The 26590-nt window shown below is 34.2% G+C and overlaps 1 protein-coding gene, 2 long non-coding RNA genes and 1 pseudogene across 3 annotated transcripts; 1 reads left to right on the plus strand and 3 right to left on the minus strand.

The window, feature by feature from the left end:
* Nucleotides 1-1764: 1764 nt before the first annotated feature.
* LOC132060885 (uncharacterized) lies at nt 1765-2162 on the minus strand. The gene is made up of 2 exons (XR_009416056.1): nt 2073-2162; nt 1765-1854 (listed from the first exon to the last, which is right to left on the minus strand). It is a non-coding gene; the product is annotated as an uncharacterized LOC132060885 (long non-coding RNA).
* Nucleotides 2163-3021: 859 nt separating this feature from the next.
* Nucleotides 3022-7298, plus strand: LOC132059975 (uncharacterized; annotated as a pseudogene).
* Nucleotides 7299-8697: 1399 nt separating this feature from the next.
* LOC132061501 (uncharacterized) lies at nt 8698-12087 on the minus strand. Its single transcript, XM_059454304.1, has 2 exons — nt 11830-12087; nt 8698-10106 (listed from the first exon to the last, which is right to left on the minus strand). The coding sequence occupies exons 1-2, from the start codon at nt 12085-12087 to the stop codon at nt 8829-8831; spliced, it is 1536 nt and encodes a 511-aa protein (XP_059310287.1). The 3' UTR covers nt 8698-8828.
* Nucleotides 12088-20954: 8867 nt separating this feature from the next.
* Nucleotides 20955-26364, minus strand: LOC132060886 (uncharacterized). Its single transcript, XR_009416057.1, has 3 exons — nt 26311-26364; nt 21993-22128; nt 20955-21067 (listed from the first exon to the last, which is right to left on the minus strand). It is a non-coding gene; the product is annotated as an uncharacterized LOC132060886 (long non-coding RNA).
* Nucleotides 26365-26590: the final 226 nt, after the last annotated feature.

Consider the following 26590-nt stretch of genomic DNA (forward strand, 5'->3'; position numbering starts at 1 on the left):
TATTAAACCATGAATGAATCCCCATGGTTTAATCCCCGCTGTGTGTTTCTCCAAATACTCCCCCAAATTAAAAAGAGTGTCCACTTAACTTTTTTTTCTTGGGTCAAAAAGAGTGTCCACTCATCAAATAAAGAAAGAATTTAACCTTATTTTTTTCAGATTTGCCCCTATTAAGTACTATGTGATCAAATTCCAATACCTATTTAATTAGGGCAGTGTAATCAGATTACCTATTTTTTTCTAGGAGTTAGTATTTTCTTAATACCCTGTTTGGATGGTGGTTTCCTGTGGTTCATTAATGTATGGTTTTCTATGAAATTATGTTTGTTTTCATTATTTTTAAAATTATGTGGTATGGTGTTGTAAGCCTGTGGTTCATTCCATGGTTATATAACCATGAAAAGTCCTAATTTTTGTAACCACGGATTTGGTGGTTTTTCCATGGTTACATATTTCATTTCTCCATTATACCCCACCCCACCCCCACCCTCACCCTACCACTGACCCCCACCACGCCACCCTTGCCCCACCCTCCACCATCCATCCCACCCCATCCCTGCCTCACCCTCTATCATCCATCCCACACCACCCCCACCCTACCACTCACCCCTACCCTACCCCACCCCCGCCTTACCACCCACTCCCACCCCCAACTACCCCACTCCTCTGCCACCCACCCCAACCACCACCCACTACCCCTCACCACCGCCCAACCCCACCCCACAACAACTCACCCCCACCCTACCACCCACTACCCCCACCCTTATCCTACAACAACCCACCTTACACTACCCACCCCTCCACCACCCACTACCCCTCACCACCACCCAACCCCACCCCCACCCTCATCCCACAACCACCCACCTCACACCGCCCGCCCCTCCACCACCCTTACCCACTACCTACTTATTTTTTAAAGTTCCTATTTTATTCTTTACCTGAGTTATATTAATATATAGAAACTAATTTCTAATTAAGAGTTAAGGGTATTTTAGTAAACTTACAAGTTATTATACAAGATTTTATACAATCCAAACCAAACAATACAAATGCTATTAAGCCACAACAAACGATACAGTCTATCCAAACATGGTGTTCATTAATACAGTACAATACAATACAACACCATACTGTACCATACCATACTATACATTAACGAACCACGGGAAACAACCATCCAAACAGAGGGTAAGGGGTGTGTAAATGACTAAGTGGACGCTCTTTTTTATGCGGAGGGAGTGATGTTTATGCTTTGAAAATAAAGCTAGAGGAAGACTACAATGTTAAACTGAAAAATAAATGTTGTAGATGTTTTGCCCAGTTATCAACCCTTCGTTTTCTTGTTCAACTTTGGCGTATGTATCTGGCCTTCAGGGTATTCTAATCTTTATTCTAATTATTTAATGCTCCACCGGGCATGGCGATTTTGTGACCAGATTGCCCATTATAGTTTGGGTTTACGGGCTTACACTTTTTCGCACTGTTTGTGGTAAACTAATCAAATGGTATCCCTTCAATTTTACTTTGTCATGGAACTAAATGTTTAGGTTCCCAGATTATTGAGTAATATATGTAGATCATAAATATGGTGTAATACTATAACATACATGAATGAGGCTTCGAGGCGAGGTTAGTGTTTTACCTCTGTTAAGCTTTTTTATTTTACTTTGAATATATAATATCTGCATCTGTATATACTTTTTGTGTTGTACAAGGATAAATATTGATAGAAGAAGACTTGAGCTAAAGCAATATCTTTTGGTACATTGATACAGATTTACATTTCTTAATATAACTCGGAGACCAAAAGAGTTGGAAGGAAGAGCTGATCCAAGATCAAGAGACATTCAGAAGCTCTCTCTTCAGTCGTACTTTTATTTCTAAGAGCCATTTGGACTTTTAGTTACTTTGAAATTTTTAGCCATTTATGTTATTTTTCAAAATATTCTACACTTTTTGCGCATACACCATTTTTGTTAAAGTTGAGGTGTGTTATTGTAGTACGAATAAAGATTGAAGCCGTAATTTCATTTTTTATCAGGCAATGATTATGTAAACTCATCTATAAGGACTCCTTAATTTTCTGTTGTAGTTTGGGCTAAGCAAATAACTGATAATTCATGGCAGTTTCAGAAAGTGAATGTGGTCTTAGTTTGTCTGGTGAGTGGTCTGTCTAATAAAATGTCTGGTGATCACTTTAATAATTTGTCTTGGAATTATGGAGTTTTGTGATGGAGTTTCTTATGTTGGTCTTACTCACATTTTAGTAAGGAACATTGTCAACTGAGCAACCAGGCCACTTTCTGTGTTCACAGGTTTGTACTTCTCTCTTTCTTATCTTCCAGTTTGCACTTTTGTTTTCTCAGTGTTTATTAGTTCAAGAAAGAAGAATGAGTGATGGAGAAAATAGAAGAGGAAAAGGGGGAGAAGAAATGCGACTACAGATAGGGAAGAGGTGAATTGGTAGATTAGAAAAACAGAAGGCAGAATCAAGAGAAAGAGGTAGAGTAAGAAAATTGAGGGAATGAGATACCTTCAGCTTTTGTATTTTAGTTTAGTCACTTCTATCATATTCAAATGTGATAGGGTTCTTCTCTTTGTCCACATAATAGATACTACTAGGTGAATGGAAAAAATGAGTTTGCTAATGATTTAATGTTAATTGAGAGTTTTGCTGAGATTTTTATCTCCCCGTGATTTCAACTTCCAGGTATTTATTGAGGAAGGCATGGTGAAAATTGCTAAATTCTTTGATGTTGCTGTGGGATTAGCAGTGAAATTAAAGCCTGAAACTTGAAGTAAGACCTCCACTATTTTATTTTTTTTGTTGAAATTAAAGCCTGAAACTTGAAGTAAGACCTCCACTCAACAACGAAAAAAATAATTAAGGAGGAAAAATCACATGTTATATCAAATATATATTACTCATATTTTTCTTTTTCCAATTTCATGTTTTATGTTTTATGTCATGTTTTATGTCAAACATACACAATAACACAATATGATACAGTGGAACAGAATCCATCAGCACCGTCACCTACACTTTTTGCTGCTTTATAGTCCATGCCTCGGTAAAGCATCATGATATTATTGAGAAATCATTCCAGTGATGATAAAAGTTCAATTTAGCATTATATTCTTGATGATACTTTATGTTTGTTCGTAGTTTTGATGCCTTAACTGAATGCTTGCTTGATTCAAATATGTGATTCTCATCCACCTAACTGTTTTAGTGGAACCTGGGACTAATTTAGCATTCAAATAACTTACTACATGTCAAAGGTAAAGCCAATGCTTTGCTGAGTGACGGGTCAAGTCCTAGGCCGCATGCAACAATAGAGTCGCCGATAGCGGTTATAGTTAAGTTATTGTACCCTGATTCATTATTTTGTCTATTAAAATATTCGCAGGTTAACCAAGTCCCTTTTGCAATTACTTTTTGACTTTCATAGAACAAAGGTAATTAAAGTCAAAAGGTACTTTCTTTTTTCCACTTAAAAGTTTCACAAATATCTGTACAAGTACTTTTGGTTCAAAGTTCTGACCTTTGGTTGGTCGGCTAACTTTTATGACTAAACTTATAAGGGAATTTGTTTGTAATTGATGGACTAATTATTTGGTAACTTGGTTGATCCATTGTATATACAGTCCTAACGTTTGCAAGTACTTCCTTGTTCTGAAAGCTTGCAGAAGTAGACAAAGCATGACAACACACTCACTTGTATTTAATTTCTTGTTGTTACACTTCAGTTTCAGTATATACCAAAACTCTTCTTCTAAAAATTTTACTTCTAATTTATCAATTGAAAATAACTTGAAATATCACAATATAACCGGGGTAAGACCATATATTTCCAGTAGCTTGCTTTGGAAAACATGTTCAGTTAGTAGTTGTTTTCTTAGGTATCATACCATGTATGATTTATTACTTTGCTGACAAATAAAAGCCAGAAATGAACTTTTTCGTTGAAAGTTTACAGATTAATCTTTTGTGGTATTACTTCACATTTGGTTATCAACAATAGTTGTCACATTTGTTGCTAAGATTAATTATGTGAATGAAAGAAAAAGTTTCTTGATATTGTCGGCCTTTAACTAACGAAAGGCTAGCCCCCTCTTTTCCTTTAGCTTTTATCATCCTAGATTTAGTTTGTATGCTATGTTCTGATTAATGCTTGGTTTTTTCTTCTTTCAGTAGAATCTACCCAGATGAAGTATGTACTATCAACTCCAATTGTTAAAAACCTATTTTTCTCCAATTATGGCACAGTTCTTGTATTAGTTGAACCACCAACAAGAACATGAGCAATCTGATTGTTCTTTGTCTCTCTCATTAGCAAGTTCATGAATGTAATTGTACAACTTTGTTTTACTAATGAATGTAAATAATGTGACGTATATCAATGTAATATTTATTCAACTTGATCATACTGCTTCCTCTTTTGAGAAATCCTACAAAACGATTAAAACAAGGATGACATTACCTTTTTCACTATCAGCCCGTAATATGACAAATACGTTAGGGGTGTGTTTGGTATGACGGAAAATGTTTTCTTATTTTCTCTTGTTTGGTTGCACTAAAGACCAACAATTTGAGGGCAAAAATTAAAGAACAATGCCTTTGAAGGACAATCCACAGAAAAAAATGAAGGACTATACCCCTTATGGATCTAAAATCCATAGGCCGAAATTAGTGGACAATTCGCAGGAATGCCCTTATTTTGGGGTGGTCTTTAATTTTTGCCCATTAAATTGGTGGTCTTTAATTTTTGCCCTTCGTTAGAACCTCTTGGTTTCTGGTTCGAACCCCCGCTCAAATAGTTTTTTTTTTTTTTTTTTTAATACAGTTTCGAAAAAAGAAAAAGAAAACAAAACAGTTTCATTATTTTTGAATATTTACTCTTTTTTTGACAAGGGCTGTCTAGTTCAAGGATATTACTTGCACACTCATCAGCTGATGCCATGCCAATTTGTTCTCCGTTAACACCACTGGTAACATCTACTGGAAGTACGGAAGCAGAGAAAGCAACTTCTAAACCTTTAAAAGTTCAAGCAGTTTTGAGGGGTATAAAACAGGTATGAGATGCCACAGCCTTCTGATTTTATGAGAATTACATGGTCTCTTGCTTCTTTCTAGGGGAAACTTCTACATCTTTCTTCTTCGTCATATTGATTTCTACAATTTTACTATTCATGTTACTGTTCACAGCACTCTTTCCCATTCCTGCCCCGAAGCCTCATAACTGCTAAATGTCTTCTACCAGATTCTCTCCTTACAGAGCAGCCATCCTAGATCTCATCTATTCTCTTTCAGGCAAGGGAGTTGGACTTATTTTTAGGAAATAGTTCTTCACGATCAAGGTTAGGCGGAGTTGCTTTTCTTTTTTGATAACTTTGGTGCTGGGGACGGTTTACGCGCACCTCACTAATCCACACTTTACCTGTTATCTCCCACTAGCATAGTTATCAGGTAACTCTACTCACCAAGGTTAGTTAGATAGATAAGAAGAATTCACCAGGGTGGCCTCTACTGGGATTCAAATCTTGGTTCTCAGGGTTATGACTCCAATTCTTTGACCGCTACGCCACCCTCGGGCTGGAAACTCTCCCTATATCGTCTTCTCTTGCTTTTTCTTAACAATTTTTGTTCCCAATCTATTATAATCCTTAATATCAGCAAATGTGTCTTCTATCGAAAGGACTAATTTCAACTTTTATATCAATCAACTACATTTCAATCTCAAAATAGTTGTGGTTGCCTATTTGAATCATCTATTCTCAAAGATTCATCATAATTAAACTATAGATAAGCTATTTAATTTGTTGACGCATGTTTGCTTACTGGTTTAATTGAGCTTGTAACCGGCTATGCTTTGTCGAGTCTGATTGATCTATCATTGAAACAGTTTGTTGGCGCTTTCTACATTTATAACTTGCTTATATTACCTTGTATATTTGCATTTTTACCAGCCATGACAGCTCCGTTTTACCTGGTCCAAAGTCTTGTCTGATTTTAGATGAATTTTCCAAATTTAGAAGTGCATGTGGTAGTTATAGCGTTCTGCTATTTGTTAGTTTGGGATAACTAACAATTTTTATTGATGTTACCCCATCAGCAGCAACTGCTAATAATCCTACACCTGCTATTCTTTTATATTTTAATGTGTCGTCCTTTTTCAGAGCCCAAAGAAGGTGAACTTGGTTGCTGCATTAGTTCGTGGAATGCTTGTTGAAGATTCATTGTTACAGTTGCAAGTGACGGTAAAACGAGCTGCCAAAACTTTCTATCAGGTCAGGCCACTGAAGATCTGATATTAAAAGATTGCTTCTATGAAAAATATATTGCCTCGGTTTGTCAAAACAGGAAACCACAAGCGTTTCTATGACAGCTTTTTGTCTATTCACAAGAAAGCACGCCAAACTGTATAATATCGTTGACAATTATTCTTTCCCAAACACCAAGTTGTTGTACCATTGTCTGACATGAACACTGAAGTATAAAGAGGTTCATTACTTATAGTTCAAATGTGACATAACGGGAACATTTGTTGTGTAGGTTATACACTCAGCTCGGGCAAATGCAGTTTATAACCATGGATTTTACCCGGATCGTCCTCTTGTTGGTAAAATTGACAGAAAATAATTTTACATGTTTTCATCTCATTTCTACCCTTGGAGTACTTCATCCTTATTCATTATGTCTGGTGCAGCTGAAGCATTTCTTGGGAAGGGGCTTTATTAGAAAAGGTTGTCATACCATGCCAAAGGAAAGTGTGGAATGATGATGAGGCCTGTATGTAGACTGACAGTGGTAGTTAGGGAAATAACACCGGAGGAGGAGGCCGAGATAACTAAGTTGAGAGTACACAACATCAAAAAGCTAACCAAACGCGAAAAACGTCTTGTCCCTCATAAGCTCATTGAGACTACTCCAATATGGAACCGCAAGAACAGAGCTAGAAGTAGTGGAGCAGGTGCTGTTGCTGAATGAGCTTCGACCCTGTTGTAGTTCAATTTTTCATTGGAAACCTATGCAATCACATAAAGATCAGTGGTGGATAAGAATCATTTGCGTCTAATTACATTTCCTTTTTGTAAGAGCTGTAACTTAAGTTAATCCCTGGTTTCCGTTTTCTTTTTGTTAAGGCAACCGCTCTCCTTTTATTTAGCGTTGTTAAAGTGCTTCAATTTTTTTCTCGATCTAATTATCTGGTTCCCGAAATTCATTGGCCCAACAAATTATAATTCGTGCTAAAAGCACGGTATGAGGTTAAAGCCTTTCCTACTGAAAGGGAGCATCCCATTCTCCTCTTTCACTTGAACTATATATCCCATTGAATTTTCTTCAAAGCTATTGTATTAAGATAGACTTTGCATGCTAACTTACCAACTCTTATGTTGCTCATTAGTCATTAAAAAGCCAAAGACGTTAATATACATATTTTTCACTTTCTAATAATAATAAACATGTGATCACATTGAAAATTTTGATTTGAGACGAGGAAAGAGGATGTTCTCCATGAGTTTCATTTTGTGGCTGTTGTTTGTTTGTTTTTGTTTCGCTGTGCATGCCTGAATTTTATGAATAAGCATCAATTCTAAATTGTCATTCAATTGCAATACTACATTCTGCGTTTTTATCAGACAGTGTAAGCTTTGACAGATATAAACCTTAGTTTTCTTCAAAGAAAGCAAACGAGATACATAGAACAAGGAAACGGATTTACTGATGAGATTGACTTGATAAACTCATTGTTGAACAAATTCTGCTCTCTGATATGTTATCTTATGTTGGTGTGCCCAAGATTAGCTTGTGCGCATCTCGATGAATTCCAAAGCGTACCTGCAATCTCCCAGCAACATAGATATTAGATAACTTTGTCCGCCAAATTTTAAACAGATAGGAAGCTATCACTTCGTGTTTTTGCCTTTGGTAGGATTTGAACCTGAAAGCACACGATTCTTAACCCACTTTCATTGACCACGTCACACCTAGTCTCCGGATCAGTTTGCACGCACCTTAACCACTCTTTGCCTAATATTAAAGTTTATGATTACTCAACATAAATAACCTCAAGGACACCTAATTGGTGTAAGTTAGCTACGTAATTTTGTGGTGACTCGATGTATTTGGATGTATCCTCCTTTTCGTTTCGTTTTGTAAGAAAAGATAACATTAAATAACAAAAGTCATTACAATTATAGGAGTATCATGACTTGAGATACTCGAATGGTCAGCCAATTGAAGTCATTCTAAAAACTCCTTCGTTGGTGTCCCAGTTGCCTATCCAGACTCTAGCCAAATTATTACATGTCGAAATATTTTTAGCAAAACTTATTCCAACTGGATCTGCCATTAGCGGCGGTTCATTTCTCAAATGTGTTAATGATTAACAAATGAGATGTGTGCTTGTATGTCCAAATGTGCTTCATATTAAATTGAATTTGAGCTCGGGTAGAACTCGTGTTGAATAGTGAATATTATAAAAATAAAATTTGTAATATAGAAAAAGAAATTATAATACTGAGACTAGAAATTACAACAATTTAATGATGAATAATATATTCACTATACTTTTTAAAGTTTGAGTTCATCAGTTTGGTTTTCGCATTGATGATCCATCTTTGTTTTCTCTACCATTTTTCTCAAAGGGAAGGACCAGCATTATTTGAATTTTCCAAGTAAAAGAAAGAATCAGAGTGAAGATGGGATTTTTCTTGTGAGTATATATGAAAGAGGATTTCAACATAGTTTGTGTGTACAAATGCATATATATTATTATCGAAACTAATTAGTATTTTTATTTTGAGTAGTTTTTGCTTATTTTTTATTTAACAGGTTGACTTTTGATCTTTTGTAGCTGAAATCTTGTCATTTTTCTTGGAATGGACGGCTGCTCTGGTTCTGATGAGCTCTCCATTGGTGCATTTGGAGTTACTGTTCCTTTCCTTTGCGCCCTCGTCAAAGTCCGCGTTGGCCTATTTGTTTGCTGCCCACCACGCTGCTCCTTTTGCTGCTTCTTAGTCTTTAACAGATCCTCTTCTAACCTTTCAGTATCTAAGGTCTGCTGCTCATTCTGGTTCAAGGACAAAACAGCTTCTGATGGCACAGATTCATCACCGGTGTGTCTCTGCTGCTTTGGATTCTCTTTAGCCTGTTTTACTGCATCGGACAAGTCATCTATTCTAGGTACTTGGTCCTCAGCAGGTCTCTCAGAACTCTGATCCACAACACGGTCTTCCTTCGAGGAGTCCAAACCTACCGACGAGGAGTTATGCGCTTTATTTGTGGTGGCATCCTCCTCCGCCCCAAACTCAAAACCTGGAGGCGCTTCAGGACTTAAAATTTGAGGCAGGTTAACTCCAGGTTGTTCGTTTTCCACAATATCTTGTGGACATGAGTTACTGATGTCAGCTGTTTTCTCAACTCTGCTGACACTAAACTTCAGTTGCTGCAGTTTTGGATCCTCTAGTTGTTCAATCTCTTCTGTCATCATACACCTGGGAGGCTCAACAGGCACAGATCCTTCTGTAGCATCAAGATTTTGCGTCCCTTTCTGTCTATGTACTACTCTGATCCTTTGAGCTCTTTTGGGAAGAACTTTCTGTCCAGTTACAGAATTTTTCTGCGCATTTAACTGTTCATCTTCTTTGCCCCTGCTTGGTTCATTATGATGCACAACCAACTCCCGATATTCTCCATGTACTTGATTTTCTTGCCCCTGTTTCACATCAACAGTGACTTCATTTTGTTGCTCATCCAGCTTCTTCTGTTCTTTAGCAACTTCGCCACCATCGCGCTGCACCCGCTTTCCCCCATTCTTTTGCTTCTTCCGCAGCTTCTTTTGTTTAACTTCCCAATCCAGCCTTCTCTTCCTCTTTCTTTTTCTCTTTTGATTCATGCTTTTGCTGTCACCAGGAAGCGAAAACCGTCCTCCATCTGTCATCAGGACTTCACCCTTTTCAGACATCATCTGTAGATGACGTTTCAGCAGGATCGTATGAGCCCATGGCAAACTGTCATATTCTTTCTTGATAAACTCCGATATTGAATCTTCACTGGATCCTCCTCCTTCATCCAATTCCTGCAAGGCCTTTTCAATCATCTATAACAAAAGAAAACATTGGATTAGACAATAAACTCACATTTGTGGATGGAAAAAGCTTCAACAATGGAAACTTTACAAAAATCCAAATATAGAGGCTTCAAAACTATTCACTGTTACTCGTTAAGCAATGAATGGGAAGAGAAATAGCTAATCAAGTCTCCCAGTTCGGAACTTGGATTGCTACTTTGATTAATCAAGCACTTAATTAAGAAAAAACTTTCAAAAACAAATCTTTTGGCTAGTGTCTGAGGAAGGTATTGACATCATAATAACAAATGAAAAATCTCACTTTTTCCCGAATACATACAAATCCAATAATGTGAAATGAACAGAACCAACAAAACTATGACAAACACATGTTAACAAAAATGAGAATAAATATTTCCTTTTTCAAAAGAATAATGATTACCGAATAATCTAACCCCAACACATAATCAGGGAATCTGGACTCATATACACATAGGCAGGTTAACTTCCCAAGCAGTCAAACTGAAAACTATAATCCAAGAGTTCATTTTTTTCCAGCAGACCCACATGATAAATTTATCCAATTATTTATCAAACACGATAAATACAGACACAAAAAACCTGATCCATATATGCATCTCATACAAATGGGAAATACCTGCCATCATTGTTTAGAACAAGACAATGTACCTTACAAAAGATATCAGACACATAACCGGACCCTCCGCATACTTGCTTTGCTATTAAAAAGCTTAGGGCACAGTTTCAATAGCTTAACAATTTGAGTCATCTAAGAGGTAAGCCCTCCTCAAATTAACCCTAATTTTTTCCAATTTACATTTTTCAAAAAAACTCTGTACCCAACAATCACTTGTACTACAATTTACAATGGAAAATACTAACTTTACAATAAAAAACACCAACTTTCCATGAAAAAAGCCAACTTTACATGAAAAAAACCAACTTTACATGAAAACAAAAACAATTTTACATGAAATAACCCGACTTTCAACTACACATGAAAAAATACCAACTTTACATGAAAAATACTAACTTTACATGAAAAAACACCGATTTTACATGAAAAATACCAACTTTACGTGAAAAAACACCAACATTCTCTCAACTTCTCCATGGCTTAATAATTTGAGTCATCTAAGAGATAACCCCTCTTAAAATTAACCCTAATTTTCTCCAATCTCATACCGACTTTTTCAAAAAGATTAACCAGTGCAGTAAAACTTTACCCAACAATATCATCATCAAGAACAGCAACAACATCATCATCATCATCATCAACAACGACAACATCAACAACAACATCATCATCAACATCAACAACAACATCATCATCATCAACATCAACAACAACATCAACAACAACATCATCATCATCAACATCAACAACAACATCAACAACAACATCATCATCAACATCAACAACAACATCAACAACAACATCATCATCATCAACATCAACAACAACATCAACAACAACATCATCATCAACATCAACAACAACAATAACAAGAAGAACAACATCTACAACAACAACATCATCATCAATAACAACCATAACAACAACAACAGCAACAACAGCAACAACATCATCATCATCATCCACATCAACAAAAACATTTTTCCACAAATTGGGTCCAATTTTATACTCATTTTTCCAAAAATACATTAATGAATGCAGTAAAACTTAAATTTACAACAAAAAATACGAACTTTACATGAAAAAATGACTTACCCAAGTATAAGGAGGATGATCTGGACCAGTATGAAGACAATAAAGAAAATGATTAAGTTTTTCTTGAAGAAGTGAATTTTGGGTAGCACTCAATGGTACATTTGGTTCGCTATTTGCAAGTTTCAAGATTGATTCTCTTAACTTATCCATACCCTTTTCTTGATTCTTTTTCCCAGAAAAATTAGGGTTTTGAGCAGTATTTTGAAGAGATAACTGATGCGTTGAGTGTGTATGTGTAACTGTATGAGTGAGTATCATGTTTTTTTTTTTTTTTTTTTTTTTTTGGGATAATAGCAGTTTTAGTCCCAAAATGATAGGTATATTACGGTCTGGTCCCTGTGATATCTCATGGAGCATATTTAACTTTCAATTAATCGAAATGTGTGTTTTAGTCCTTTTATGTAAGAATTATGTTGTATTTGAACTACTTTTAGAATTATATTGCCGTCAAATACTGAGTAATAGTACAAGCTTAAAATAATACATGAGTAATTAAGTGATGGAACGGCTAATAATATTCACAAGTAAGATGGATCAAAAGCATACATTTCATAAATTGAAGGGTAATTATGCCTAGTCAGATATCACAAGGATCAAAATTAGAATTTCCTGATATAGTTGTGTTTGTGAGAGTGTGATTCTTTTTTTTTTTTTGGGGGGGGGGGGGGGGGGGGGGGGGGGGGCAAATAGCACTTTTAGGGGTCATTCGGTGTGAAGGATAAAAAATAGTCAAGATAAAATTTTAACGCTCCTTATTTCATGTTTGGTTTTAATAAAAATCCGAATAACTAATCCCGAAATTAGTTATCCGGGATTAATTATTCTATCCCACCTTGAGGGCGGAATAACTAATCCCGGGATAACTTATCCCGGGATTAGTTGTTTCCCAACCAAACGAGCTCTTAGTTCTCGTGTTAATGTCATATTCTAAGTTTAGTGCTTGTGTTATCCAACATACCACTATTTCGATCTTCAATTATATTATAAGTATGATTTTGATCCTTCAACTAACAAACTCTCAAAATATTAACGGACAGTTAGCTCCGCCCAGAGATTGCTCTGGTTCTGTATTAAATTTTTGGTTTAGTTGACGAGCAACTTCTACAACTGTTTGCTTCTTCACTAAATATGAAGGGGCCCACTTATGGGCCCAATATTATAATCTTAAAAAGTATTAGGTGTTCAATTATGTTTCCTGAACAATAAATTGATCATCTATTTCCAGCTAAGAACGATAGAGAATTATAATAGGAATCACGCTACAATAAATTGTCTTTTCTATTTCTATAAAATTAAATATAACTTATCTAGTTATCACAATTAACATCAAAAGATTATGTGCTTTAATACTCATTTCAACATTATGTAAAAAACATATATCAAATTAAAAAAATTAATTTCAATAGCATCCTTTTCATAATGTATCTGAAAATTCTACAAGTATAGATTACAACGATAGTCTTCATTTATATTAATAAATTTATAGAATTAGACAAAGCAAAAAACATATCAACCTACATGTAAACTAATCTCAAATACGTGTAAGTTTGTCTTGCAAGTGTTTATCTGTGAAAATAATCACACACTTGATGAAAGTTAAAACAAACTTTATTATTTTGTAACATGATAAAAGATGGAGAGAAACAAAAGGAAACTACGACTTTACTTCATGTCTTATACACAACAAAATCTAAGAGAATAATTTAGTACAGTAAGCAAATAGAATTTTTAAAGGAATTTGCATATATGATAAGGCAATGTACTATCTCAAATAAAGAGAACTAAAAGGCACTAACAAAGATCAAACTGATATAAATTATAGTAATTTAATGAGGTAGTAGAATTATGTTTTATATAACTCTTTTAAAAGTGACATTAACTGGTGATAAGATAATAAACATTTGGATGTTATTCCATATAAATAATACGTATTCTAAATCATTTACAATAAAGAAAGTATAGTCTTCTTTACCTAATATAGTATAAGAGTAAAAGTAAATAAATTAATGCATTATTAAGGAGATGAAATCATTTTTTTTGTTTGTATAGATATATCATATGTTAATTTTCATAATGAGTTTACAAAAAAAAAAATTCTTAAGACAATTTATTAATAGCTAAAAGTTACTCATGGAAATCGAGTGCAAACAATACATATTAAATGAGTTTATGTTATATATATTGTTCGTGTGTTAAATTTTACACTATCAAGTTTCATTTATCTATTGTAGCGTGAAATCTGTCATATTTTAAAATTACAAATTTTACTTTTTCTGAAGACTTACTTATAGATATCCTTATGTGACCTGATAGTAAAAATTCTTTATTTATATTATATTACTTAAATTATATCCTCACGTTAATTACGCGTAGAAATTGTAGTCTCATAATACAGTATGAACAAAACTCATCACCTTTTAACTTATGAGGTTTGACAAATTCTACTTTTAAATATATGAAAGTTGCAATTTGAAATTGCTTCCAAAAGACGTGGATAGATGAATACCTTTTACATATGATAATATTTTTTATTACAATAATTATTTTGTGCAATAATCAAATGTGCAAATAACAATTCATTCTTCCCTTTGTGTGGACATTCGAATAAATAAAAATGAAAATTTACCCCATAAAAAGAGAACAGAAAAGAGCAATTCTCTTAAAAAAAAAAATCATTAATGAATACCGACACAAAACACTTAAGAAAAGTTGTAGTGGGGACATGCGGGGTCCATGTGAGATCTGACATCACTGGGGAGGACTTGGTTTTTTTGTCATTGGAAATTTATGATCAAGCTTTGAAGCATGATGCGTAAGCAAATAATGAAGGAATTTCTTGAAATGACCATGATGCCCTTGGTCATCCCACTTCTTCACATTTCTATATAATAAAAATTAAGGGCCTGTTTGGAAAGCCACCAAGTAATTAGAATTAAGTGTAATTCGAGTTTGATCAGCTCGTTTGTTTGACTTGGTTAGGTGGGGAGTCAAAGATAATTGAAAGGTTATAATTACACTTTCAATTCTCAGGGGAGAGGGGGGGGGGGTGGGGGGGGGCCGAGAATTGGGTGTAATTACAGGATTCTTTTTTAGTTTTTTTTTTTAATTTTAATTTCTTTTCTTTTTTAATTCATTTTTATTTCTATTATTTAATTTCTTTTTTATTTTCACTTTTTAATTATTTATATTTTTAAAATATATTTTTCTATTTATATTATTTATCTTTCATTTTTTTTCTTCTCATTCTCAACCTTTATTTCTTGTGGTTCCATGTAATTGCTCGTATTTTTTTTATTTTTTATTTTATTCTTTTAGCATAATTGTGTTATTATTCTAATTTTTAAAACTACACATCTTAATATTAGAGAGAATGAATCATTAACAAACTTGACATATAATGAGTGATGTTATTAAAGTAGATTATAGACTTATATTTTCCCTTTCTTTTAAATTATATTTACTTAAGTTATATTAGAACTTACTTATGTTTATGTTGGAATTTGACATAAGAGCATTATGTTAAACTTTTTCTTTTAGATTTAGAATTTTGGTTATATTTTTGATTTTTTAATTTATTTGCTTTGATTATTGACTTGTTATTTCACATTCCACGCTATTTGTTTTTCACTTACAATTGATAGATTTTTTTTTTTGGCCAAACATTTGAATTATGTTATGGCATTATATTTATAAATATTAATTTTTTTTTGTCAAACATCCAATTCATGATATTCTCACAAAAAAGTCTGCTTTTAATTTTTATAATTAATTTAAGTTAAAAAATTATTAATTTAAAAAATATATAGCAATTATATTTTAAAATATTAGTTACAAATATGTGATTAATAATTAATATATTTTCAAGAAACAATGTGTTGTTAAATACCTAATTTAATATCATTTATAAAGCCACATATTTTCAAATATTAATTTTTGATAATTAAATTTTATTTTTAAATTAAACTAATTGTGTAATTACACTTGTGCAGCCAAACAACACGCTTGTAATTACATTGTAATTACGTTATGAAAAACAAACAGGTCTTTGTAATTACTAGGCTGCGTAATTACTACCCTAGTAATTACACCAATTCCAATTACCAGGTGGCTTTCCAAACAGACTCTCGAGATGAATCTTTTGCTAATATTGAGTTTTTAAATATTCTTGGATCAATGATTTTTGGGTGAAAATCACTTTCACCCCCAACTTTGCTTTGAAAATCAAACTCCCCCCTCAACTATGAACAATAGACATTCTCCCCCCTTTATCCTATACAATATCTATTTTACCATTGACATTTTTAATCCTCCATCTATGTAATACCATTTTATATTATATATATATTTTTTTAACCTAGGTATTTATAAATTTTTATTTAAGTTCATATATAAGTAGAATAATCCTTTTATGAATTTATCACAAAATCTAATGTTACTATGATTGATATTTTAATATACATGCATGTACACACACACACGCGCGCGCGTACATACATATTATAAGTTTCAGTTCTCTCTTATTCTCTATTGTCAATATATAAACAAGTTTTGGTTGTCATTAATGGAATATTTTTAAATAATATACATCTATTTTTATTTATTAGTTTTTATTACTTGCATTGAAATATATTTATAAAGTTATTATTACTTGTTATTTTTATTTGTATAAATACAGATGTTAGATTTTTGGTTATTATTAATTAAAAAAAATCTTATTCTTCTCGTATATTTTATAATAGAACGAAATTAAGTTATATACTCTTTTAGATTTCTTTTTCCGACTCAAAAATAATATTTATTTTCTTATAGAAAATTAGTTACATAGATTAAGATGATAAAAAACATCATGATTTTAAAGAAATAAAAGAAAAAGACAAGTTGATAATATAAGGGTAAAATAGGTATTTAAAAAAGTTAATTAGGATAAAGGAGGGAGAATGACTATTGTTCAAAGTTGAGAGGGGAGTTAATTTTTAAAGCAAAGTTGAGGGGGGGAATTGATTTTTAAAGCAAAGTTGGAGAGTGAAAATGATTTTCACCCATGATTTTTGTTGATTTCTGCATAACTTTTCTTGATTGAGCTTTCTTGAGAAGAGTTCTCACATGGGTTTAACAAAAAAAAATCCTTCTCATGCTTCTCACACGGGTTTAAAAATAAAGTTGGTATTTTTCATGCAAATATACTCTTGTTGTTACACAAAGGGTGTATATTAACCTTTTTGCTAACAATCTCCTGGCTTTTGAATTAAAAATCATTTACCCTTTTTAAAAATTAAAATGTGTACATTTTTTCTTTAATAATGGTGACCTATTAGTCTTTATTCTTGACTCGACCCAGACCCGACAGATATAAGAAAAATATCTCTCTAATGTTTTATTCAACAACCACAATCGAAAAAGGGTATATTTGCACTACTTTTCTGTTATACCACGTATTTTTCGCGTTCGGATAATTTGAGATAATGGCAAAGTTAAGGACAAGATTATAATTTGACCTTGTTTGATACATAAGTTGGTTATGAAAAATTTGGATGTGGAAATATTAGGAAAGACTAGGGGTAAAAAGGGAAATTCACAAAGTGGCTCAAGGAAATATTGTGAAAGGCCAAGGGCAAAATTGGAATTGGCAAATTTTGTTCATGAAAAAAAAAAAGAAAGTAAGAAAATAGAAACAAGGTGGCATGTGCCATGCACATGGGTGTGTGGTGAACTTATTTTAATATAAGGCACATGGATGAATTAATTCATCATATGCCTTAAGAAATTTCAAGAAAACTTGAGAGAAAGAAAAGAAAGAACAAGGAGAAAGAACCATGGCCATTTTCGGCCAAGATGGGGGAATTTTCCCCCCATGAAATCTTGTTCTAAAAATTATTTTCTTGTTGTATTCCTACTAATTCAAAGGGTCCTCTCCAACGTGGTATAATTATTTCGGAAGATAAGTCGTTCGTTTCGTCGTTTGGACAATTTGGTGGAGTGAAGAAGTTTGAAGAAAAAGGTATGATTCAATCCCTTTTTATATGTTATAAAGGCTTTGTTGATGTTGTAGTACGTAGAAAAGGGTGAAACTCATGAGAATATAGGAGTTTGCATGGTGGTTGCATGAATATGCATGTGGCCGTGTGTATGTATATGTTGTATAGGCAAGATGAATAAATCTTATGTTGTATTCTAGTTGTGGTTATTGTGGAATTTGCATTGGAAATGAAAGTTGGATAAAAATTGGATGAAGTTGGAATTTGGCCTAAGGCCGTGTGGTATGTGATAGGGGAATCATGATGGATTTATTTTGTTTAGTATGTTAGTTGTGTTGTTGTGACTTTATTAATGTAAATGAAGGATATATGGGTTAAGTTGGCATGAAAATGAAACGTAGAGAATTATGTCCTATTAATGTGATTTTATGGTATTAAGATAATGAAGTTGTTAAAGTGTGGATTATGGTTGTTAGTGATGAAGTAGTAAGTAGAAAATGTGTTGGGGTGGTTTTCTAGCATATATGGGAATTTTGGATGGAATATGAAAATGTTGAACATTGGATATAAGGCTTGAAATACCCTTGGTTTATGTTTGAATGATTTTGAATTAGTATGTGAACATGAAAATATGGATATTGATTTATAAGTGTAAAGTTGGACTTGGAATTGTTGCATTAATTGGGAAAATAAAACCAATTGCGCTAGAATGCGTTTCTAGTCGATTGTTGGTGTTGTTTATATTGTTGTTGGTATGGCTGTTGTTGTTTTTGCTGAGTTTGAATCTCGGGGATGTTGTATGTATAGGGGAGATGCTGCCCAAATTTTTATAGACAATTAGTGAGTCAAAGATTTGAATGCTAAAAGCCTTACAATTGTCAATTGGTAAACGTGACCATTTGTAGGTTTTGGACGAAACGGAAATTGAATGTTGGCGAGCATAAAAGGCAAGAAAGGTATGTAAGGCTCCACCCTTCCTTCTCTTGGCATGTCCTAGATGTAATAGGTTTGAATTCGGGTCTCGGGGACGACTCTACTCTTTGGAATCTACGTCCAAATTTATCCCTTTTTCATTCAGTAGAATTGAATTAAAATATTTTGTGAACAATTGGAAAAAAATTGTTTAAATATCAAGACTTTGCGCAAATTGAATCCGACTACCCTAAAACTCTTATAAGTGACGTCATGAAGTCTAAAGTACGTAATATGTGTTTACCACCTCATTTGACCGAGGCGGACCCACTATTCCCGAGTTTTTCGGTAATATTCCGCTTGACTTGTTTTTGGGAAAAACTCAAGGGAAACTCTTGGCTACCTTCACTAACCACTATATGACAGTCGTTTTAATTATTTTAGTGAAAGACGTAATAGGTTTAAAACATGAAAATGATTTCAGAAAGATTATTTGACACAAACCGTTCCAACATCCGAAAGACATACACTATGATTGTCGCTCAATTTCTTTTATATGATTCGTCATCTGAATTATGCCATCGAATTTCTGTAAACGTCTTATATTTTCATATGCACAAATAACCCCAGAAGTTTTAATTTGATACAATTTCCCGCGACGTCCGTAAGGTACGTGCTATGACTATCGTCGATTTCTTTCCTAAATGATCGGATTACTCGTCGAGTCTTTGTAAATATTTTATGATGCATAAGTTTCTCACTACTCCACTCGTGGATGCCTCAATGCTTCCTTCACCGAGCCCGGGCCAGGGATATGTTATCAAGCGTTTTCCCTTTGCATTGTTCGCCGTGCCTCGATGTGAGGGGGCAGGTATACATGTACATGGGTTGTGGAGTATGCTGTGCCATGTACACACTCTGATATGATATGATTTGATATGGCCATCTGATATGCTATGATATGTGCACATTTCTGATTTGATCTGATATGCTGTGGCGCCAATGTCGGGGGGGCGACCACTTTCTGTTTGCCGAGTCTCTTGATGGGGACCGGCTATGGCATGTTTTCTGCTATGCATTTGCTTATGTGTTATGAGTAAGCATTTCTGATACTCCGATTATTACATTTATGTTCCGTATCCTCTGTTTAGTTATAATTCTGTTTGTTGGTCTCTATGCTTTACATACTCAGTACATATTCCGTACTGATAATATTGGACGCGTTTCACGCGCAGGTACACCCAGATGAAACAGGTTTTTGTAGGAGATGTTCCGGCGGCGTTGGCAAGCTCCATTTGCTCCGGAGTGCTTTGCCGAGTCGATTATGCATGTTATGTGTTCGATTATCTGTTAGAGGCTTTTGAGTTGTGGGTTACGAATGTCGACTGTGAGCGGCTCCATCAGCCGACGTGTCATTCTGTATTTTGCAGTAGATTCCATATGATTACAGATTCTGTCGATTTGTAAACTACAAAGGATATTTCCAAAATATTTGTTGTACTTATCATTTTGTCTGATTAAGAGTCCGAAAGTTTATGTATGTAATAAGAGTCAGTGGGTTCGCTCGGCTCCGAATGTGGGGTCGGGTGCCCATCACACCCTAGTAAGATTGGGGTGTGACATTTTCTAATGAGGGATTTATTTTCTCTATATCACAAAGTTGAAGGTATTTTGGCCCTTTTCCCCTTTTCCTTACTGCTCTTTTTTTTTTTTTGGGGGGTTTTAAAGAAGATTCCTCCTTCAACTCGTTATGTACTTTTTTCTTTCTTAAGTTTCTACTTCCTTCATAACATTTTTTAGGTGAACTTATTTTGATTAGATACAGAATTTAAGAAATAAAAGTATTTTAAAGTTTATGATTTTGAATGTTTTCTAATATTTGTGAGATTATAAGACATTTGAAATATGAGTCTTAAAATATTACTAATACTAGCGTGATTATGGAAGTTTGTTGTTAAGGATAAAAAAGAAGAAGTTTAAATTGGATTCTTTACTAATCTAGACTTTTAGGAATAAACTAAAAGAGGAAATTAATAGCACGTAAACTAGAAGATGAGAAAACACATCAAGAAACATAGATAGTAGAATCATTGGAAACATTCATACAGATGTAGTCATGCCATAAATGGAACGCCAACACAATTTCTAACAAAAGCATAGGGAATTCAACAAAGACGCTAGAAAACATACCGGAAGAGCAGCAATCGATGGATTTCAACTCAGACATGACTATCGATTAGGCGATTCAAGTTCAAGTCACCCCCCTCAACAACATCGAACTCAAAATCAAATCGTAAAGCCAATGGATTACAACTTAACTGGGCCTTCATCCTGGAGCTCCAGCAGCGAATCTAAAGATCAAGAGGAGTGCAATTTTGAGATGAAATTCGTTATAAGCTCCAGAATCGACTCTAGTTTCTAGATTAGAGTAAATATAAATTATAACAAGAGGACTAGAAGTAGGAACTCTAATGAAAACCAATCACTAAAAGGAAGTATGAAAAAAAGGAGCTTGCTAGCACTTGTATGGAAACCTCCAACAAATCTAAGCCAATCACCATGAGAAAAATAACAAGGACTTGAAAATATTTTTGGGTATTTGTGAAATTTGATGTCAAGTTTTGTTTGAAAATACGGAATATAGCTTATGACTTGGTTATATACTAATTTGGGAATTACAAAACGTGAAAAACTAAGCAGTTCACCATTGAATCTTGCTCGAGGTATGGGTTCAAAAAAGCGAGTTTGCAAAGTTGTTGTTTTTTTTGATTGGGTGTTTTTGGATTTGGTTGGAAATCTCGGAGAGTCAAAATTTCGAATTTGAGTGAGTTTCCTGGAGAATTGATGTGATTTGTGAATGTGGCATACATATGATATACAAGTGGTATATGTTGTGCATGTCACATGTACATCACTGTATGTCATATGTATATCTTTCATATATTCTATTGTCACGACTCAGTTTCGCTACTCATAACCGGAACCTAAGGAGCTACTACTCACCCTTAGGTAAATCATCCCATTAATAAAAGTCAACACGACTATAATAAAATTGGGACTTTAGAAAAAATTAAAAAAAGTCCTATATCTCATAAGCAGCAGAAAGTTAGAATTTCAAAGTAAAACCCACAAGTCAAACCCATTATACATTGTTAAGGCACATTTATGAATATCGAAGCATGAAAGACATGGTTCCCCATCCATAATACTGGACAAGAACCAAAAAAAAAAAAAATAGATAATAGCATCCATCACGAACCAAAGCGATTGAGTTACCTCAATTGAATTTTGATGCGACTTTGAACTAGATCAAGTATGTCCCGCAGCATTGCTAGTACAAGGATTTACAAAGTGCAACAAATGGTGAGTCACATGTACCAGTGAGGTCATTGATCCGCTCTTCCGTTATACCCTGTGGAGCAAGTTTTTAAAATAATACATGGAAAGAAAAACACGATATATAACAATATCTGATAATAACCATAACAAGTAAAAACTAACCAATGAGTATAAAATACTATAACAACCACATAATGCGCTAGATTCACGTGTGTGCACCTACTAGACCAATTCATAGGCCATATACAGATCAGACTGCCAGTTCAAAGTCATTATTTTATGGCAAATAAAATTATTGGACCAGTATCGTAGGACCTTGTCATTAGAATGACTAGACTAAATGTACCCGCATAGCCTCACCGATAGGATGGCTAAACCAAAATCACAAAAAGAGTATTAACTAACTCAAATAAATGGCGCAAGTACGACGACATAGTACAAACATAACAACATCATTTGATTATTATCTCATGATACAAGTCATAAACACGTACAATAACGTCAAATAAGACTAACTTGCTTCATGTCAATGAATACTAGGATGTCATGCTCAATTTTCGTTAAACATGTAAACTTCATATCTTTACAACTTAACAATATTATGTTACGAACAACCGCGAAAGCGTATAACATAGAGTAAACAAGTCAAAATAGCATATATGCCCTAGTACACTAGCTTCATTAGTATCCGTAAAAATCCTAGGTTCCACAATAGAAAACTTCTAATTAAAATTGGTAGGAAGTCATTGATAGACCCTCCAACTTGTTCGTATATTCCACTTAGACCCTCCAACCGAGACTTGGACCATCTGAACCCTCCAAGAAGATGTTTACTGTGTCACTTAAACACATAGCATTGTGCACGTATCTCACATCTCATGGGAGCGTGAACAAATATATAATGCTACCAAAGTGGGACCCCAATGGACATGTGTCAACTAAGAAAACAAACCAAAAATATAACTTTTTTCTCTTCTCCTTCATTTTGCCTCCGCCCCACCATATCCACTACCTCCGTAACCACTATTATAACAACCGCCTCCACACCCCCATAACCACCATGATCACAATCCCTACTTTTGTTGCTAAATAGGCATCCAAAAATAGAGCCATAGCTTTAAGGGAGTAGCGTAAGCAAGACAAAGCTTGTCGGAGATAGTGTTTTCCGGCCAGTCAAAAGTACAAAACATTCACTAAAACGTCGAACCCAGGCGGATCTGGTAACACTGAAAGCAATGAAGGTCGGGGGGGAAAGGGAAACTTTTCAACGAAAAATCACGGAAAGACTTTCGGAATAGCACGTTTGGCTTGTATTTGGACTCTTTTTTGCCTTTAAAAACATAATATAATAAGAACAACTGATTAGAACAAAGAAATTAAAAAAATATGTTAACAGTCACAAGAAACAATGGTTTTTCTCGTCACCGGAGCTATAAGTTCGACGGGAAAAGAAGAGGAACAATGGCAGAGAAGAAGGAGGGACCGGCGGGGGGGGGGGGGGGGGGGCGGAGGTGGTCTTTTTTGGGAAGAAAGAGAAACAATGTTTTAATTGTTTTTTAATCCTTTTTTATTTGTTTAAATTAAAATCCACGTGTCACGATTTTATTTGTTAGTTTGGTGTGTGAATTGCACACTCTTTTTGTGTTTGGTTGCATATTAATTTTGTGTTTAAGTGACCCAATAAATATCTTCTTGGAGGGTTCAGATGGTACAAGTGTCAGTTGGACGGTCTAAGTGAAATATACGGACAAGTTGAAGGGTCTGTCGATGACTTCAACCATTAAAATTTGAATATTTCTATAGTCATTCATGATCCTCCTATGTATCCCTAATCCTTCAAGCCAGAAGCACAAGCAGGGATGATAGAGTAGCTTGTTTGGCCAAGCTTATTTTTCTCCAAAAGTGCTTATTTTTCTCAAAAAGTGCTTATTTTAAAAAAGTGAGGTGTTTGGCCAAGAAACTTTTGGTTTTTTAAACTAAGAACACGGGTGATTTTAAGCTCGACCAAGCGGAGCTATAAACGAATCAGGCGGGTTAGTGGATTTAATTTTTAAACATTTTTTTTTTTAGATTTCCCTTCAAAAACAAGTGGCTTTTCTCCAAAAGCATTTTTTTGAAAAACACTTTTGAATAAGGCCAATCGTGCAAATTCTATATCTATATATAGGCGAAGGGCAAAAAATTAGAATTTGAGGGACAAAAATTAAAGACCATAATCGTGCAAATTGATGTTGACGTGACACGCTTTCTAACGCCTAGAATGCTATTTATCTTTTTTACTATCATTTTTTTTCGTTTTAGCCTAATTTTTACATTCAATCTTAATGTATTAATTAAATTGCAACAGTCACGACTAATTACAAACAACAGTCACTGCCCTCTGTTGGAAAACCCCAAAAGGCGCATTAACAAGTACTTTGCTTGACATAGAGGGAGAACCTCAAATGGGACTGGGACTATGAATGCAGGGTATTACTTCACGTATGTTTTCATTTGCTGAAACTTTGTTTGGATGGTCGTTACCCATGGTTTCATAATGTACAGTATCATATTGTATTGTATTGTATTAATGAATACAATATTTGGATAGACTTTTTCGTTTGTTTGTTGTGGTTTAATAACATTTTTATTGTCTGGTTTGACTTTATTGTACGGTATAATAATATGTAAGTTAACCAAAATACCCTAACCTTTAGTACATATTAATAAAACTTAGGTAGAGGATAGAATATGAACTTTAAAAAATAAGTAGGTGGTGGTGGTGGTTGGGTGGAAGGGTGGTGGTGGGTGGGTGATTGGGGTGGGGATTGTTGGGGGTGGGGTAGTGGGGTAGGTGGGTTTGGGTGTGATGGAGGTGGGTAGGCGGGGTGGAGATATAATGGAGAAATAAAATACGTAACCACGCAAAAATCACAAAATCCGTGGTTACAAAAATTGGGGTTTTTCATGGAAACACGAAATTACAACGGCTTTACAACACTATACAACATTATTTTAAGAATAATGAAAATAAACATGATTTCATAAAAAACAATACAATAATGAACCACGGGAAACAACCATCCAAACAGGGGGGGATTTTTTGATGATATTCTTTGGTAATTGATATAATTGTAGGCTATATTATTATTTGATGTAAAAGCTAACACATCGGATTTAGCTGATGCTCCATTTGATGTTTTATTCTTTGAACGTGGACGTATATTCATCTTCTCGATTTATCTTTCACTTCTAGCATATTATTCTTCGCGTGACAATTGCATCCATTTGAAATTATTAGAAGTAGAGTTTTCAAGAAATTATCATGGATGCTCACGGAAACTTAGGATATTTCTCCCATGATTTTGTATTGTTGACTATGAAGTTTTTCTATATGATAAATAAGGCGAGCTACATTATTCACAATTTCCTGATGTGTGTATGAAATTTAATTAAGATATGTGAATATTTTCACATTTTCTATTTGGTCCTTCAATTGTTTTTGAATGATAATGAGTTCTTTCCATAATTTTCTATATATTTTGCTTGATATCAGCTTATGATTTGAGAATCGTAAAAGTTAACTATTGTTGTAGATTTTTTGGATGCAGAAGAAAGAATAAAATAAGAAGTTGCGAAGCAATGGGATTGATGTTAGTTCAGAGGCAAGTCATGAAGGAATCAAACAGTTGATATCTGAAAACCATATGAGTACACTTGGAGTTCTGATCTTTGCTTTTTTTCTTTTCACTTTGAATGTAAATGGACATGTAATTTAGCGGCCATTGTTTCTCAGGAAAACAAGTTTAAGAGATCTCGGGGAAGTCTTTTTTTTTCTTTGATAAGACAAAAATCTTATGAAATTTGTCTACCTTTTCTATTTTACGTAGGTGATGATTTCTTTCAATAAACCTCTTAATTTTAGTATACGGACTTCTATGGAGTACAATTTAACTAAAATTTTGATGTTATCTTTTGTTGACTGCATATTTTGGTCGATATCAACTTATGATTTTAGAACCGTGAAAGCTAACCATTATAGTAGATTTTTGGATTCAGAAGGAAGTAAAGAATGAGGAGATGCATTCTTTAGTGTCCTGTAATGTAGTTATTACTTAAATCATTTCAGATAAGATGAAAAAGGGATCTATAACAGTATAGGTTGAAGTTCAAGAATCAAAACCAAATTTTTGTATAGTTACAGTCTTGACTATCTTACTTTAAAAAAACACAAAATTACATGACAACAGATTTATTTGCGTGCAAGAGAGTTCACCTGAAACTAAGCAACAAGTTGGTAAGCCTTGTAGCCTTAGTAAGAAGATAGGAGAGGAGCTCAGTAGCGGGAACAACAAATTCCGCATTTTGCTGTCCATTCGAAGAAAAAGAACAAGAACTCGGCTAATAGGGATCATAACTCAACCTCCATCATCGATAAATTTGTTTGCCATGCAACATCTAGAGAAAGAGAATTCACCTGATACTAGGTAGCAGGTAAGATAAGCCAATAGAAATGATACTTCCAGCTATTCATGGGATTTTTCCAAAGTTTCCAC

Source organism: Lycium ferocissimum, chromosome 6 (genome assembly GCF_029784015.1).
Source record: "Lycium ferocissimum isolate CSIRO_LF1 chromosome 6, AGI_CSIRO_Lferr_CH_V1, whole genome shotgun sequence".
Taxonomy (NCBI): domain Eukaryota; kingdom Viridiplantae; phylum Streptophyta; class Magnoliopsida; order Solanales; family Solanaceae; genus Lycium; species Lycium ferocissimum.